The 17,389-nt window shown below is 38.9% G+C and overlaps 1 protein-coding gene across 1 annotated transcript in view; it reads right to left on the reverse strand.

Annotated features, from left to right (window-relative positions):
• Window positions 1-17,389, reverse strand: part of LOC107559851 (laminin subunit alpha-5) — a 77,407-nt gene that overhangs the window by 10,738 nt on the left and 49,280 nt on the right. Inside the window, exons 32-69 of the mRNA XM_016243862.1 lie at window positions 17,053-17,197; window positions 16,785-16,925; window positions 15,520-15,681; window positions 15,106-15,210; window positions 14,949-15,032; window positions 14,584-14,814; window positions 13,197-13,310; window positions 12,864-12,994; window positions 12,584-12,664; window positions 12,089-12,303; window positions 11,875-11,975; window positions 11,605-11,788; window positions 11,376-11,516; window positions 10,549-10,700; window positions 10,314-10,424; window positions 10,070-10,181; window positions 9,794-9,964; window positions 9,222-9,418; window positions 8,965-9,081; window positions 8,685-8,839; window positions 7,198-7,339; window positions 6,988-7,087; window positions 6,784-6,897; window positions 6,359-6,544; window positions 6,128-6,270; window positions 5,845-6,024; window positions 5,577-5,713; window positions 5,315-5,468; window positions 4,049-4,191; window positions 3,786-3,948; window positions 3,572-3,703; window positions 3,330-3,472; window positions 3,111-3,243; window positions 1,935-2,078; window positions 1,713-1,843; window positions 1,487-1,642; window positions 1,214-1,340; window positions 785-933 (exon numbers count right to left, since the gene is read on the reverse strand). Coding sequence (XP_016099348.1) covers window positions 785-933; window positions 1,214-1,340; window positions 1,487-1,642; window positions 1,713-1,843; window positions 1,935-2,078; window positions 3,111-3,243; window positions 3,330-3,472; window positions 3,572-3,703; window positions 3,786-3,948; window positions 4,049-4,191; window positions 5,315-5,468; window positions 5,577-5,713; window positions 5,845-6,024; window positions 6,128-6,270; window positions 6,359-6,544; window positions 6,784-6,897; window positions 6,988-7,087; window positions 7,198-7,339; window positions 8,685-8,839; window positions 8,965-9,081; window positions 9,222-9,418; window positions 9,794-9,964; window positions 10,070-10,181; window positions 10,314-10,424; window positions 10,549-10,700; window positions 11,376-11,516; window positions 11,605-11,788; window positions 11,875-11,975; window positions 12,089-12,303; window positions 12,584-12,664; window positions 12,864-12,994; window positions 13,197-13,310; window positions 14,584-14,814; window positions 14,949-15,032; window positions 15,106-15,210; window positions 15,520-15,681; window positions 16,785-16,925; window positions 17,053-17,197 — 5,427 coding nt within the window. The remainder of the gene's footprint in view (window positions 1-784; window positions 934-1,213; window positions 1,341-1,486; window positions 1,643-1,712; window positions 1,844-1,934; window positions 2,079-3,110; window positions 3,244-3,329; window positions 3,473-3,571; window positions 3,704-3,785; window positions 3,949-4,048; window positions 4,192-5,314; window positions 5,469-5,576; window positions 5,714-5,844; window positions 6,025-6,127; window positions 6,271-6,358; window positions 6,545-6,783; window positions 6,898-6,987; window positions 7,088-7,197; window positions 7,340-8,684; window positions 8,840-8,964; window positions 9,082-9,221; window positions 9,419-9,793; window positions 9,965-10,069; window positions 10,182-10,313; window positions 10,425-10,548; window positions 10,701-11,375; window positions 11,517-11,604; window positions 11,789-11,874; window positions 11,976-12,088; window positions 12,304-12,583; window positions 12,665-12,863; window positions 12,995-13,196; window positions 13,311-14,583; window positions 14,815-14,948; window positions 15,033-15,105; window positions 15,211-15,519; window positions 15,682-16,784; window positions 16,926-17,052; window positions 17,198-17,389) is intronic.

A 17,389-nucleotide genomic window follows, 5' to 3' on the forward strand; every position in this document is an offset into this window, starting at 1 on the left:
CAAATGTTCACGCAAAGAAAGAAGGCATAACTTTTATTCTCGCTGTAGTATTGTTGTTGCCGCCACCGCCATGTCGTGAAGGCGCTGTGTGCTTCGTTGTGAAAGCGAAACTATTTTGTTTGGTCTTCCAAAAGAGGACGATATCTGCTTCGTCATGCCTGGAGCTGATCCATGCTGGTCACTGAGGAAATACATCAACTTAGTGCTGTGGATCGCCGGATCGGCTTTCACCGTGGACGAAGTGGAGTCCAGCCCGGGGTCGTCACATGTGGTTGCCGCAGGCATCACAGTATGGTAAGGGGCGTAACATTTCCGTCACACGCTTGAGGTATTCGGCCAATCACATTGCACTGGATAGCTGGCCAATCAGAGCACACCTCGCTTTTCAGAACGATGAGCTTTGTAAAAATCGAGGCGTTTCAGAAAGGCGGGGCATAGAGGAGCAACAATAATGTACAGTATGTGGAAAATAATGTGTTTTTTTTACTTTAAACCGCATAAACACATTGCATTACACCAAATACACAAAATAATGTTCTTTTTAGCAACATCATATGACCCCTTTAAGAGCACTGTTAAATGTAATCTCAAAATAAATATACATTTTTCATACTGTACAATATAATGTTGTGATGCCTAATTTCAGTTGATGCCTAATTAAATTTTTTCATACAACATAGTACAGAATTTTAATATCAGCTATTTATCGGTTATCAGCCATAACATGTAAATAATTATTGACTTATTGGTTTGCAGTGTTTTTTTGCTTTTTTTTAATACTCACGCCTTGCTAAACGCTTGAGGCAGCGAATCAAATCTCAGGTGGCTGTGGGAGGAGCCACTGAAATGATGAGCGTCTTCCTCCTGGGCGGACATCTCACCCTGACAGGACTCACGTGCCATTCGACTTCTCCAGCTTCCATGAGGCTTATTCTGTACAATCACAAACAGACAAAATTCATTAAAATAATGTTATTTGATATTAAGAAAATAATATGATATTAAAAAGAAACCCTTTATGCGTTAGTGGAAATCGATTTCATACTACAAATAATATAATATTAAAACGTCATAATATTCTAAATAAACTAAACATTTATGTGTTATTAAAATAATACAGTGATTTTAAATTTGTAATTTTATTTTATTTAAAAATATAATAAAATAAAACAAAACCAATAAAAACAAACAAATAAATAAAATAAAATAGTACCTTTGGATTCTTTCTCCGTGGTGAGTCCAGTATTTCCAATGGGACTGAAGAGGAGGGGCAAACAAATGTGTATTTGCGTCCCTCTTGAGCTTTTTTCAAATCTTCAACAGTCTGGGGTTCATTAATTCTAAGAACACAATGTATAAATTATAAGAGCTGATCTAACTGCACCTTTTCATAAAGCTTATACATTCAGGTATAAGATTTAATTGATCATTCATTAGAATTTCCCTCCATTAATCTATTTCTAACACCTCTCTCTGCATCACACACCTCTTTATGAAGAAGTTAGTGAGGCAGCCGGTGAGGCCGTCTGACTCCGGTATGCCGCCCACATAAGTAATGCCAGGCTGTAGCACCGCGCTGATGTTGGCCGCACTGCCAGTTCCTCCTCCACTCTCAAGAACATCGTCTATATAAACGCGTAACCTAAACGGAGGCAGAAATGGTCACAAACACAATTTGATTGTACATTTATAACAAACATATAGTGGCATACCCTTCTGTTGTGCGGTAAAATGCAACATAGTGACTGTTGTCATCGTTATACGTCTTCTGAGAAGTGACTTCATTATTGCCAGCACGGACTACTACATTACCGCCTGACAAGACCACCTGACACACATCACTCTGAGGAGACCAACACAAACACAGACTTTGACAATGGCTGCAAGTGTCTTCAATAGTCAGTATGTCAAACTGTAACCAGTGTAATTTGTACCTGGCCTTGCCGGTAAAACATGAGCCCGTTTTGCTGATCTGTCCTGAAGCCGATTCCAGCATAGAAGTTGTCTGGATGATCCAGTACATTGTCCATTTTCAAGCTCAGGTAACCTTCACCAGTGAAATGAGCCTCACGGGTAAACTGGCACACAACACAAACACACATAAACACGTCTTAATACAGGAGAAATCATATATGGTGGAAATCAGTAGGGTTGGGAATCATAAGGAATTTACAGATTCTGAATCCGCTGCGCGATTCTGGTTTATTATCTAGATTCATTTAATAACTCCGTTCTCATAGTGGCTTATTTAAGCGTGGTTATTTTAGCATGTTTACAGTAATAACAATTCTAAAAAAGATCATTTGCTATTAACCATTTCAATTTGTTCCTTTGCTTTGTTACATATTTTAACAAAGTGTCTAGTCAAGTAATATTGGCATGGCCTAAATCATATTTCTTAAGCTAAAGGCTTGGGTATACTCACACAGACGTTATTTGTTAAAAAGAAATGTGTTATACTGGTTGCAAAAATTCGGACACCCGTGTTGCTGGGTGCGAAGCATTTAAATATACAAATGTAATGGACTGAGTGAAGAAATGAACTGGAAATGATGTTTGCATCAAAGTAAGCGGTCACACCCATCTTGGACTAAAGGCAGTTAGAAAGTGTTTAACAGCTGTTAACCAGCTGTTTTCAGAGCAACTAAATAAACTTTCGTATCGGCCAGATTTCATTAGAAATGACATAATGCAACTTTGTTCTTACAGTTACGAGGAAACGGAAGTAGAGACAGATCTTTTCTTGCATATTGTGATGCACATCTCCATTACAATGGCTTATCAAACAAAGAAAAGGGTTTAAGTGGACTAACTGACTGAAGAAATCATTAAAAAAAAAACATGCATGGATGAATTGTTCACAATAAGATCAATAACATGCATTTAGAAAATAGATCCACTTTGTTTGAAGATTTTTCTTGAAGTACATCAGGGCCTTTACCATAGCTGGATTCGTTACTTCACACCCTGGACTCTGGAGGCCTCGTTTTTCACAATGAACTAAGTGCGAATGTAAGTATATTCCCTCATCGTACACAGATGTTCCGGAATCATTAGCATTATTTGTATGTAGATTCCCAACCTGAAGAAACAAGTATGAAGACGCTCACCAGCAGGTCATCTGGACAGCCATAGCTGATCCCTGCACTCTTCATGGTCTTCATTTGAACAAAGCTTTTCATGGCCTTAACGGTCCTGAAGCAGCCCTTTATGGAGCCGTGTTTATGAAACACACTCTTTAAACTGCAATGACATGCACAGATAGTTAATTCTACCTCGGATCCCCAGCCCTGCATCTAATATCTCTGTGGAAATATCTGCATGGTCACCTCTCGGGCATCTGATCCTCTGGCACTCCGCCCAGGAAATATCTTCCTGTGAAGCTGAGCTCTCTGCTGGAAAGCGTGTAGATCTTCTGACGATCTAGCCTCACTAGCATTTCATTTTTCGAAAGTTGAAAGATAACATCCAACTGAAAACAACAAACACAGAAAACATTAAAATAAATCAACCTTACAGAGATAAGCAGATATGCGAGAAATTACTGGAATAAATAGAAGGTTTCACTCACAAATTTCACTTGTGCATTACTGATTTTAATATTTGACTCTTGTTGTGGGTCAGTTAAGTTGGACAACCGTCCATCAAGGTTATGTAGGACTTTAAGAAGACCGTCTTGCACAGCTACGCACACATACTTATCCTGAGAAGGGAAAAGAATGACATTAACACCATAACCTGCGTCAGACAATCACAAATCCTACGTTTTGCAGGCCACGTCTCACCTGTCTTTGGAACAACAGGAGAATGCCGTTTTGCGAGATGAGTTTGACATGCTGCTCAAACACACGGTCGTCCTTCAGAGTTTCGAACAAAACCTCAACATAGCCCGAACCATCAAAATACACTCCGTTAACTCCCCACTCGGGCGTATTTGCTGGCCTCTTCCTGTTCAAACACACGAAGCGATTTGACAAGGAACGCACTCTCGCAAAGAGGTTAACACAGATTATATGATTTAATAAATAATAAATGAAACCCCTCTGACCGTGAACAAGGGAGGTCAGTTGTGGTGCTCATTTGCAAGTTTTGCTCAAAGTTATAGAGGCTGACTAGTTCTTCATTTAGACTTAATAACTCCAGGCAGCCCTTGAAGAAGTTAGGAGACGTGATGTTCAGATCCATTGGAGGCTGTGTGTTTGAGAGAAAGAGAGTGCGAAATTGTGAAATGTTTAGGAAAATCCACCAATATTATCATTATGGATGCTTAAAAAATAACTGATAATTATTTTCAATCAATAAATGGCCAATTGTAAAATTCTACACCAGTTCAGTTTTGGTCACCTTTGGCTTGCTCATTTGGGTTTAAAAGACAATTAAAACGGAGTAATATTATTGATATGACTGCACTGACACCATCGGATGAGAACAAAACTTGAACTGAGCTGGATAATGACACTATTTACTACTGTAAACCTGCTTTAATTTAATCAAATTTGTTTCATAATTGATGATCTTTGCAACACTGACAATGCAACGGAACTGAATTAAATCATTCATTGAACTGATCACACTATTGTTTTCTGTAGAGTTGCTTTACAGCTGAAACTGAATTGTGTAATGAAGAATTGTGCAACATTACTTTTCTATTTATTACTGTGAAGCTGCTTTGAAACAAATCAAAGATATATTAGTTTATTATTAAATTATCAACTTTAAATGAGTATGAGATGATGGCAAAGGTAATCTCAAAGTAAAAATGATTAAATATCCAATGTTTACCAATGGCAATCAGTAAAAAAAAAAAAAAACTCTTATTTTAAGATTCTTATGGTCACCAAGGCTGCATTTAATTCTTTATGAACACAGCAAAAACAGTCATTTTGTGAATTATTATTTTAATTTAAAATGACAATTTTCTATTTGAATATGTTTTAAAATGTCATTTATTCCTGTGATGCAAAGCTGCATTTTCAGCATCATTACTCCAGTCTTCAGCGTCACATGATCCTTCAGAAATCATTCTGATATGCTGATTTGCTGCTCAAGAAACATTTATTATTATCAATGCTGAAAACACTTTTGTGGAAACTGTGATTCTTTTTTCAGGATTCGTTAATGAACAGAAAGGATATATTTAAAATAGAAACTGTTTGTAACTTATAAAACCGTCTGTCACTTTTGATCTATTTAATGCATCCTAGCAGAATACAAGAGTTGCTCAGGTGGTTTGCTCATTGGCTCAAGTCAAAAGTGCCCACTCCTAAGTGTTTAAGATATCCTGCTCCATAGACAGGGGTTTTGTGTTACTCACAGTGAAATCGGTGGGATAAGCTCCGACATAAAACACAGTCTCTTTGGCTGGTAAGTTGAGCAGGCCTTTTTCTCCTCCTGCCTCCATGCTTTGCTTAACTATATTTATTTCTTCTGAATCTAGGGACATTGCCATCTGACCGTACTGTAGAGTCCTGCACACAAATACAGTAGAAGTAGAGTAAATACAGCTGGAAAATAATAGCAATGAAGTCAAAGCTCAACAGGTATGTGTCGGTAACAATGGTGTGCACGTTTCCCACCTCTCCAGGACAACTTTGCTGAAGTAATCCTTATTCACGCTCTCAGTCATCAGCACCTGTGCTGTATCTCCTCCCACATTAAAGTACCAGCGCAGCTTTGATCCTTCCAGCATCATTGCCATATAGTCTTTACTGGACTACAGTACACATTCAGCACAGACACGTGTGTTTATATTCACACATATGCGCAACTCAAAACAGCTTAATATAATAACACATGCAACATATCATAAAACACAAAAGGTATAAGCTGAGGAAGTTAGCCTACGCCATTTTTTCCAAGGTAGAGGACAAACTGGGGATTGGTGGTAGTTTGGCGTAGTGTACGTGTGGCACGTGGTAGCTTGATGTACATGTGTAGCGATGAATATGCTGCCAGGTCGGCTACATTACTGGGCATCCTCACTTGTACTCCTGAGTTACCATTAAACTGCATTGACACGCTCACCTGAAGAACAGACAGTCGAGTCACTGCCTAAAGCACCACTTCAATCTGGGAATTTTTGTATCTGGAAAACTGGGAATACTTTGCGGCTTCTGAAGAGCTGTACCTTGTTGGCAGCATTGCGAGCCTGTTCAATGAGCTGGCGGATTCTCTGGATGCTGTCGGAGATGTTGGACGGCTGAAATGAGGTGTTCTGTAGACGATCCAACTTCTCCATCAGCTGAGGAAGAGTGTCACTCAGCGCCGCCACTGCAGGAACACAGAAACACATTGGACTTGATGTGAAAGCCACGTCGAGATCACACATGCTCACTCAGGAGAGCTCCCTCACACGCACCTGACGTATTGGCATCATTGAGAGCTCTGTTGATATCATCGCTGGTGGCGTTTGAGTCTCCGTACTGCTTCTGCCACTCCTCCAGCTGCTTCTGAATTGGAGCCAGTGCGTTGCTAACATTAGCCACCGTGTTGTTAGCCTGCTCCACCGCACTCTTAGCTGCTGCGATGTCGTTCGCTATGTCTTCTGCATCATTTCAACACATATTAATGACAATGTTTAGGTCATGGTTTTGATTCAATTAAGCTTGACAGACTCGAATATATACACTAGCATTTAAAAGTTTGCGGGCAGTCATTTTTTAAGTTAATTACTTTCATTCAGCAGTCATGCATTAAACTGATCAAAAGTGACAGTAAAAACATTTATAAGGTTTTAAAAGATTTCTATTTCAAATAAATGTTCTGGGGACTTTGAGCTCTGACCTCGGCTGGCGTTGAGGCTATTTTGAATGTTCTTTAGGTCTTGGAGTATTTTCTCTTTCTTCTTTTCAGCATCCTGCAAACTTTTTTGTATGGAGTCCAAGCGTGGCTTTAGACCTGACAAAGATATAGTAAAGGCCTGCATTAGACCGAGGTTCACACCAACAAAGATGTACCTTGAAAGAAGCATTAGTTTGCTTTTCTTACTTTGAGTGCTGTTATTCAGTTCCTCTGCTTGCTTCACAAGCTCAATACTCTGATTTTTCAGTTTAGCAGCGTGTAGGGGCAGGTCTGTGTCCTTTATGTTCTAGATCATATAAATAAACAATAAAAACTTAATTTGTGTCACTTACACATGCATCGATAAAGGTGCACTGATGCGCATGCACAGTTGACGGAGTGTGTGGTTGACTGTACCTCCAAAGCCTCAGTAGCAGATTCATTGGCTTTCTTAGCTGCAGTCTCAGCTTCCAGCACGCTGTTTATAATGTTAGTGTATGCGCGAGATGCGTTCAGAGCACGCTGTATGAAACCGTCTTGATTGGAGCCAGATATTAGACTGCACACCAACAAACACAAGGCCACGATGTTACATATAAAGATACATTTATCATATTATATTATCATTGAATTATCATTGTATATGAAATGTTAAATAAAATTGCTTTGCTAATTGCATTTTGTTGTTTACAATAATTCCATAAATATTGTGTAAAATATTTGTTCAATTCAGCAATTTTGTGGATCCCTCATTTGCTGCCCTTTAATTATGTACACTGGAATACATTGGCCATCAGTCACCCTGCTATCTAGCATCAGAATCGCTCATTAAAAAGCCAATTTAAAGCTGCCGTCCTTAACTTTTTTGGTTAAAAATTATCTGAAATCAATATTTGAGCAAGTACATAACCAGTCAGTGTTTAAAACCATCGCCTTACTTTAGCCTGATTCACAATGGTTATCTTATAATAATGTTTTCTAATTTGAGTGGTACTGGTAGATTTTTGCGGGAAATTCGAGCATGCTGCTGCATCATTACGTCACGTCTGTAAACATAAAGAAGTTGTCCCGGCTACTAGCTATCGCATGTGAGGATCCTGCAGGTGGCCGATCGTTTATAGCCTTTTCTCACAGCAGCTAGAATAATTAAATGTATCATTTTGATGGCGGATTGTAATCCAGAAAGGATTATGTGTTTATGAAACATGTGTGAATGAAATTAAATTATATTCCAGTTATAAATGTGCTTCTGATTACAGATAGCCTGGGATTACAAAGATTTGTATTTTAAAGACAACCAGTTAGAAGGGAGCATAATTTGCTTTTTGGGTTAAAATAATTTCTTAATATGAAATTCGAAGAGTATGACAATTAGATTAGACTGTGCAGAAATTGAAATCTACACGCTAATACACACTATACTCATAGTCACCAATGCTGATGTTGTTAACATTAATCATTTGAGAATAAAGTATAACAATAATAATAATTTGAACGGTTTGATGTGATATGAGCTAACCGATCTTTACATTTAATCACCATTGGTAGTGAGATTTAAGGTAATGCTGTTTTCCTCAGTTGGTCAGAACAAACGTGGCAGACTTGTTACTTACTTGTTCAGATGGTAATATACGGTGAAAATTCTTATTTGGGTCATATTCCAAGACGTAGGCTAGAATCTGTGATTACTAAGTATAGGATTCACACCGGTGCGGTGACTGACTGCCACACATACTCCTCAAAACATTAGATTAATCCGCGCTGGAGCCGTGCCGACTCACAACCCACGCAAGCTAGATAATTCCGCACACAGCTGCAATTCCAGGTTTTCAAACAGATGGTGACAAAGAGGCAAAACTTACAGACTGCAGCTTTAAATTGAGCACTACAAAATAGTCAGGCACCTGGAAAGATTATTGGCGAGCTGGTCCAGCATTTCAGCGTGTTTCTCTGCAGCCTCCACCAGGGGAATTTTATTGGCGGAAGGAGCGTATTTCTGCACCTTCTCAGCTAGAGGCTGCCTCGCTCCATCCAACTGAGCAGCCAGACGTTCGTAATCCTGATAGAGACGACACATCATCCAGAGACAGCATGCATGAGTCCGAGTATGTGCTCATTTATAGTACACAGAAATGTTATATTTGATTATGCACACACAAGCATGCCGCTCCTGTGTATCTGTACCTCTTTGAAGTCCTGAAGCATGGAGAGCAGCTCGTTGACCTGGGTCACATCATCCTCTGCCATTTGAAGCTGGTTCTCCACCTCCTTCTGCTTCTTAAGCAGGTTATTCACTATGTTCTAGAAAAACACATCAGATCAATTTACTTCACATTCTTCACAATTCCTCCTCCAACTCAAATCCCAATTCAACTTTTTCAAACTCTTAAATGTGGTATTTTGTTCCAATCCTGTGTATGTGCATGTGTTTGTATAAATACCTGCAACTCCTCCATGCGTTTCTGGTTAATATTGTTGGCCTCTACGGCGTTTGCTGTGTTTTTGACGGCATCATTCATAGCATCTCTCAGGTCCATCAGCTGCTGATTGAACTGGTTCAGTTTGTTTCTGATGTTCTCTGCCACAGCCTCATTATTCAGTGTCCGGTTTGCAATCTCATTTTTCACACGATCTATCACTACAGAGAGACAAAAGCTGTGAAAGACAAGGTCTACCATCTTAAACACAGAAAAAAACATGCAGCACTTATAAATCTTATTTTTATTTATAATAGATTTTTGTTCCTTTTTGTATAAAGTATTATAACAGTGGTTATATTTATTTGTGATATAATATAATGCATTATAATGTGCATTACAAAGCAAAGTTAATGCATTAAAATGCACTTTTATAGTTCTATATAGTACAGTATAAAGGCTTTTAACCTTTTTCAATCCAAAATCAAGTATTTATAAAGGGTTATAAGCTTAGGTCCCATGCTGTTACACAATAAAATGAAAAAGGCTGAGGTTGGTGAGCATATCTTAGAGACTCTGTCTGTCCTGTCACTCACACTTGTTGGCCTGGTCCAGCTCCTTTTCTGCTAGTTTCTTCTGGAGGTCGAAGCCCCTGAAGCGCATGTCTCTGAGCATGGACTCCACCTCTGCTATATTCCGAGCCAGCTCCTTTTCATCGATCACCTTGGTCTCGTTCTGCGCTGTCCGGTTCACCTGCAGTATAATGTCTGAGCAGAAGCAGAAATGTTGTCAGCTGAATGTGGCTGTAAAGTTTAAGTATAAAGGTTAAATGCAATGAGACACAGCTTTTTTTTTCTTTGTCGCACTCTTACCTTGCACATCTCCCATGATGCCTTTGATGAATCCAAGCAGGTCTTGTGCTCTAGTGTGTGTGGAGTTAGTGTTGTCCTCTAAAGCATCGCCTTTCTTTTGTGTGACTGAGGCCTAAAACACAGACACCCAATAAAAATGTTAGTCAATATCGTCAAATGGTCCCTTTTAGACACCGACCGTTAGAAAACAACAACAAATGGATATTTAATCAGAATGAGTTCATCTAATGATATGTTCTCATACCTTCTCCTCTAACTCTTTAATATCCAAGTCGATGATTTGCAGCTCTCCCTCCAGCATATTGGCCTGGTTCCTGCTCTTGTCCAAAGTGCTGTTGTAGTTTTTTATGGCATTCTAGGGCATACAAATATAGTTGTAATTATAATACTAAAAGTTAAAGTGAGGCAAATAGTAAAATCTAAAAGTCCTAATACAGAGTCAGAGACTGTATGTGTGTGTGAGAGAGAGAGAGACTCACAGCAATGTCCTGAATGGACGCGTTGAGGCGGTTTAGTTGAGCCCAGGCCATTGAGCTGGCATTGAGGCTGGTCAGCTGATCGGCAATGGACTGATAACGTTCGTTTACTTTGTCCAGATCCTCCAGTAGCACTATCACACAGCTGTCACAGGCTAAAAACATAATGCACAACATCATTATCTGATGTATGAAATGAACTGCAACCTGCAAAAAATATTGTTCACTTTACCTTTGTATTGACAGAGTGATTGAATGAATTAATGAGTGAGTAAATTAATTATCGACTCAACGGATCATTCAGTTATTAAGTGAGTGTATATATACTAAAATGTGGTAAAAGTTAATGCTTTTGAACATTGTTTTTGTTTCTGTGAATTTTCTTACGCTCACCAAGTCTGCATTTATTTGATCAAAAATATTGCAATATTGTGAAATATTACTGCAATTTTAAATAACTGTTTTCTATTTGAATATATTATAAAATGTTATTTATTCCTGAGATGTAAAGATTCTAATATGCTTTCTAATATTTTTGTGGAAACTCACACTTCTTTTTAGGATTAAATGTTCAAAAGAACAGCATGTATTTGAAATAGAAATCTTTATGCATTTACTGTCACTTTTGATCAATTTAATCCATCTATATGAATAAAAGTATTCATTTCTTTTACACACACAAAAATCTGACCCCAAAGGTTTGAACGGTAGTGCAACTGATAACAAATGAGTGAGCAAATGGATGAATAAATGAATCACTTAGCGAATGAATGAATCAGTCAGTAAAGATGAAAGAATGAATGAAGTGTGACCGGTGAAGCAGTACTCACGCTGACAGTGCACATCTGCTTCATGAAGCACAGGGACGCTGTATTTATAAAGACACGTGTCACACTGCTTCCCTGTCAGACCTGCTGCACAATGGCACTCTCCTGTGCGAGGGTCACAGCGGCCTCCTCTACACTCACACTCTACAGACCACACACAGATACATCAATAAATTCAACTCATAATGCATCACATTCCCTCCTGCAGTGTGTACGTGTGTGTTTGACTCACTCTTGCAGCCATTAGGGCTGTAGCCCCAGTAACCTGGAGCACACTGGCGGCAGTTCGGTCCATTAACCCCAGGCTGACAGGCACATGAGCCGTTAACAGGGTCACATGGCTGAATCAATGCCGCTGCTGCATCACAATCACACTTATGGCAACCAGCGCAGGAATCAAAGCCAAATGCCTCATCCTAAACAAACAAACAAAAAAAACACTATTGCCATCAACTTCCAAGACTAAACATTAGATGAAGACAAAACAGATGAAGAGACATACCTCACAGCGGTCACAGTGGGCTCCCACCACACCAGGCTTACAGTGGCACTGTCCCGTGTGAGGGTCACAATGTGCAGTGCCACAAGGAGAACAGTTGCATCCTTGGTAATGCAGGTGGGAAATAACACAATCATGAGAACTCTTTGAATACAGGAAATGCCGTCCAGACTGCATAAACAGAATTTTTTCCAACTGTGTATAAAAGTTGTCTTACGGGTGCATTTCTTGGCAGTGATGGCATCACCGTAGAAACCCGGGGCACAGATTTCACAGTGCGGCCCGGCGGAGTTGTGCATGCAGCTCTGACACTCGCCTGTCAAAGGGTGGCAGTCGTTGAACAGCATGTTGGGGTCTGAGTTTCCATTGCAGTTGCACGGCTGGCATGTGCTGCCAATCACCATTGGGTTTCCATAGTAACCTGGTGCACACCTGTATAAGGGGAAAAAAAAGAATTGAATTTTCATTGATATATATCATTTTCAAATTTACAGTAATTAATTATTTATTAATAATACTAATATATTTTTATCATGTATAAATGTATCATTTGATTTAATTTAATATAAAAATTATAATTGATACATTTTAATTATTTTATTTTATAGTATTTTTATTTATTATTATGACAAATACTATCAAACATACATACATTCAAAAATTACACCAATTCTTAATTCATCCACAATAAGTGGATGCTTCATAACGGTACCTTTCACACTTAGATCCAGCATAGCCAGGCCTACATAGACAATGCATATGATTGGGCTTCTCCACACAGCGAATGGCAAAACTGATAAGATCAAACAGACAACATCCTTTAATTTGAGAATGAGGCATGCTGGGATATCCTGGGAGTAAAAGCAGAAGCCAGAAAAGAAACCAGGAAGAAAAAAATCCACTGGCAAATTTCAAGCAAATCAACAAAAGAAAAAGAGACAAACAGGAAACAGTAAATTAGTGGTACAGATGATGAAATAAGACAAACTGACTTGTTTGAAGCCACTTGCAGAGGGCAGGGGCAGCTAGAGCAGGACACCGCATGGCCATCAACAATGTTGTTACCATGAAAGCCGCCCTGGCACTGCTCACAATGATTTCCAGCGGTATTGTGGCGGCAGTTCTGCATATGAGGAGTTAAACTTTTAGTTGGAGTTGTGCTCCAACATCCATTCTTGGAACATTGAGAGGTCTTTCCCAGGATCTTAAACCTTAATTAGATTTATGATTTTGCTTTCTAAACCCAGTGGAATCTGCAATAGCAATATACTGCCCATATTTAAGTCTGTTTGTGATTTATATATGACTTCGTGAAACAGACTCACCAGACATATGCCAGAGCCATCCAGACACTCGTCAGAGTGACCGTTACAGTTACAGGGGACACACTTCCCGAGAAACAGCCCTTTAGTATCTCTGTAGTATCCTGGAGCACATTTCTGAGCGAAGGAGATGAAGGAATGAACATGTTAACAATACCAGAACCCAGTCGGAACAACTGCACAGTATTCCTTAATAATGACTTGTTTTGCATCAATCTGCATTTCTGATTGGATGGGCAATAAAATGTAATAAATAAAAAATACCAAATAAACTTTCTGTATGCATGGTGTGTGAATTGCTAGTATTCTTTTACTCCCCAAATGTAATTAATGGCACAATTTGCCACAGGGCACAGCTTGACATCCTATTAATTTTTTGAAACAATAAAACCTCTTTTTTGGAGAGAGATGTTAGATTAATCACTATTTAACATAAAATGTAACATAAGCATGTTAATAGTAGTTACTTTTGTCTATTTCTAGTTATGTCTGATTTCATTAATGTTTATTTACTTTTATGTTGTTTGTTAATATTTATTGCTGGTTTGATTGACAGGCGATCTGACCAATCATAACGGCGAATCTGCCATTTTGTCAGACAAACAAACCAGAGAGTAGAATGACGCGGTGGACTTGAACTTGAAAAATGGTGTGTATTTACATCTTTCTGCAGGTGAAACAAGAAACCTTCTGATGTTCATTCATGTTTATTTTGTGCTATAACTAGTAAAGAGGAAGAGATGATCAGTTCTCATGCTGCTTGAACTGAGGCATTACAGCGACACATTGAAGAGCCACAAAACACTATTTATTGTTTACATTTCCTAAAAATGAGAAGATTTGAAAGCTGAGACTTTGTTTCATAACAAAAGTATGTTACGGCTTGTTGGACATAGCAACACTAATTAATTTGGTATATTTTAATTGTATTTTTTATACAGTTTACACTTCACAAAGTCTTTGTGAAGGGTAAACTGTATAGAAAAATACAATTAAAATATACAAAATACATAAAACAAATACATTTTGCATTTTAATTGTACTAAAACCTTTTTTGTAATATTGAACCAGGATTTTGTACCAGTATTGAAATACTGTCAAATAAATCATGTAAAAATAAATACTATAAAATTCTACGTTAAAACAAAATGCCCCCCAAAAAAGAACTTTTTATGTGTTTAAACCAGTAATGTTCAAACTCCTAAACAGCATCAATACAGAACTTCCCCAGCAATATAACTTTATTCCAGCATTATTATTAACCAGGCAAATTGATTTAATGGCATTTTGACAAGTCCTGTTCACGCAGGGCCTCTAAAGAAGAAGAGGCATTAAATGATAGTATAGAAGTAATTATATAAAATAATTTGTTTTTGTTAAAGCACACTACCTGACAAGAGTCTCCTAGATAGTATCCTGGGCAGAGACAAATTTCAACGTTGTTGGCATGGCGACCGGAGGGCAGGTTGTCGGCCCCCTCCAGCACCGCAGCACGCAGCGACACAGACTGGGCAGACTGAGAGTGCAGCGCTCTGATCTGCAGTGATTCCAGCGCCACCAACACCATCATCAGCTCCTCACGGGACACAGAGTTTCCCGTCTGTGCATGCCTGAAACTGTCCTGCAATGAGAAAGAGCACACTTGAATTGCAACAATTGTGCATTTGCGGAATTATTTTGTACAATTCTGTTTTTTTTTCATGTTCCGAAGACCATATTCTTTTCTTTTTTAGATTTGGGCACTAAGTTCCTCACCTCCACCAGGTGGACGATCCCCTCATGAGGGTCTTCAGGAGAGGAATACTCTCTTTCCATGTACACCAGAGTCATCTGATTCCCCTGCACACAAAGACTTTCACTTAGGCCTCAAGTAAAAACTCTTGGTAAACTTGACAGAAGGAGACTGTAGTACCTTGAGTATAACGTCAGGCCGTGTGGTCTCAATGATCAGAAAAGCATCACCTCTCATCGTCTGGGTATGCAAGCGGTAGCGCAGGTAGCCTCCGTACGACGACACCTACACAGATGCATAGAAAAGAAAACACAAAAGCAGCTTAAGACATGATTTCTCAAGCAACTAAGCTGGTGCTAACATTTGGCACCAGCCTAAACAAGGTGTGCTTGAGTTATCAGATTGTTTGTCTGGCCCTCATGTTACCCGTAGCATTAATGTGAGCTATCTGATGGAGATTCATCTGCAATGTCATCATAATAAGACTCACATAGGCTATAAAGTCTAGGTGTAGAAGATCAGAGCACAGAAATGCTCTTCACAACTCTGGTTGAGTGACATGCTTGTGAATATCACAGATTGTTATGGACTCACTTTATCGCCGAGGTAAGCGCGAGGAGCGTGCCAGTGAAGGTCCTGTGAGACATCAGGTACATCACTCAGATCAGCCTCCACCAGATCTTGATCGAGATACGTGGACACAGGAACTTCCTGTCTGTCACTTCTCAATAGCACCCAGCCAGCCATGTCCATGAACTGTAGGTGGGCAGATTAAAGCAAAGGTATAAGTTCAATGTTATAGCAGTCAGTATTTACACTGAATTAATTTTCACCGACATCCAGTACACAAAAGTTCATTGAAAAGAGCGATAACCTGCAGTTGGAGCGAGTTGTTTATTTTGTACTGTAACTGCTCCGACTGATTCAGTGATTTTATTCAGTGAAAGATTTGTAATGAGTCTTTTTCAATGATTCATTAAGAGAGCCAGCTCACAAGGGTCATCGGTGTGTGAATCAGACTACACTGCTGTATACATGTTTTTGCATGTAGCCTGTGATGACAACTCAACAGAAAGATGGTAAAATATGATTCCTATGATATTGTACTGTCTGGATATTCAACGCCACTGAAAACACTGGACGTACCATGATAAAAATATCAAAAATGCATTGACAAATCTTTATAGATATATTTTGGTAACTGGTACATTGCCACAAACTGCATACATTTTATGGACAGATAAGAATAGGTAAGCTCAATATCTCCATAAGACACTTTCTATTGCATTTAACCATTCAAGTTTAGGAAGAGGAATCAAGTTTAGGTTTTTCAATGAATGCTTTTATTCAACAAGCATTAAATTGATCAAAAGCGGTAGTTTTATAATACTATAAAAGATTTCTAATTCAAATAAATGCTGTTCTTTTGAACTTCCAATTCATCAAAATAACTTGGGGGGGGGAAAGTTTCACAATTTCCACAGAAATATGAAGCAGCACAACTGTTTTCAACCTTGATAATAAAAATAAATGTTTCTCAAGCAGCAAATCAGCATATTAGAGTTATTTCTAAAAGGATCGTGTGACACTGAAGACTGGAGTACTGATGCTGAAAATTCAGCTTTGCATCACAGGAATAAACTACATTTTAAAACGTACTCAAATAGAAAACAGTTGTTTTGAATTGTTATAATAGGTCACAATATTACTGTTTTACTATTTTGCTTTAGTAAGAATAAGAGACTTCTTTCACAAACATTCAAAAATCTTACCAATCCCAAACTATAATGTATATGCGTTTGTATAAAGGTGTATTTCTTTATTTATTAAACAACATGTCTTTAGCTGCAGTAGAGTACCTCATTCCTCCGTTTGTCAGAGCTGTGGCAGCGGTCAGTGGCTCCAAAGCAGAAGCACTTGGTGCAGCCTTTAGCATTAGTGGGGTCCAAATGGAACGTTCCCAGTTTGCACTGGTCACAGCGAGAGCCTTCCACATTTTCCTGAGAGAAACAACACATCACTGATATAACAGAGATGATGAGGGAGAGTCCTGAATGTTTTGAGTGAAAAATTATATATACATATTCTCATACAATAAAAGAGGGGCAGAAGGAAAGAAAGAGTCACCTTGCACAAACAGCGTCCGGTGATGTAGTCACAGACATCAATCTCAGTTCCTGCCTCGCTGCAGTCACATGGTCTGCAGTTGGGGTATCCATAGAAACCTGGGGCACACCTGTCACACTGACGGCCAACAACGTTGTTCCTGCACCTGAGGAGGGAGTAATGTGCTTTAGAATGATGCAAATAACATGAAGTATGTATTATGTGTTTTCAGAGTCAGCTGATGCTCTAAGATGATGGGATACCTGTAGCAGTGCTCTTATCATGTCTCAACAAAACCAACAAGCTCTCATGCTAAAGAGGGAATGTGGTTAAGAAATGTGACAATGTCCTGTGACCC

Source organism: Sinocyclocheilus grahami, unplaced genomic scaffold, assembly GCF_001515645.1.
Source record: "Sinocyclocheilus grahami isolate Dianchi unplaced genomic scaffold, SAMN03320097.WGS_v1.1 scaffold703.1, whole genome shotgun sequence".
In the NCBI taxonomy this organism is placed as follows: domain Eukaryota; kingdom Metazoa; phylum Chordata; class Actinopteri; order Cypriniformes; family Cyprinidae; genus Sinocyclocheilus; species Sinocyclocheilus grahami.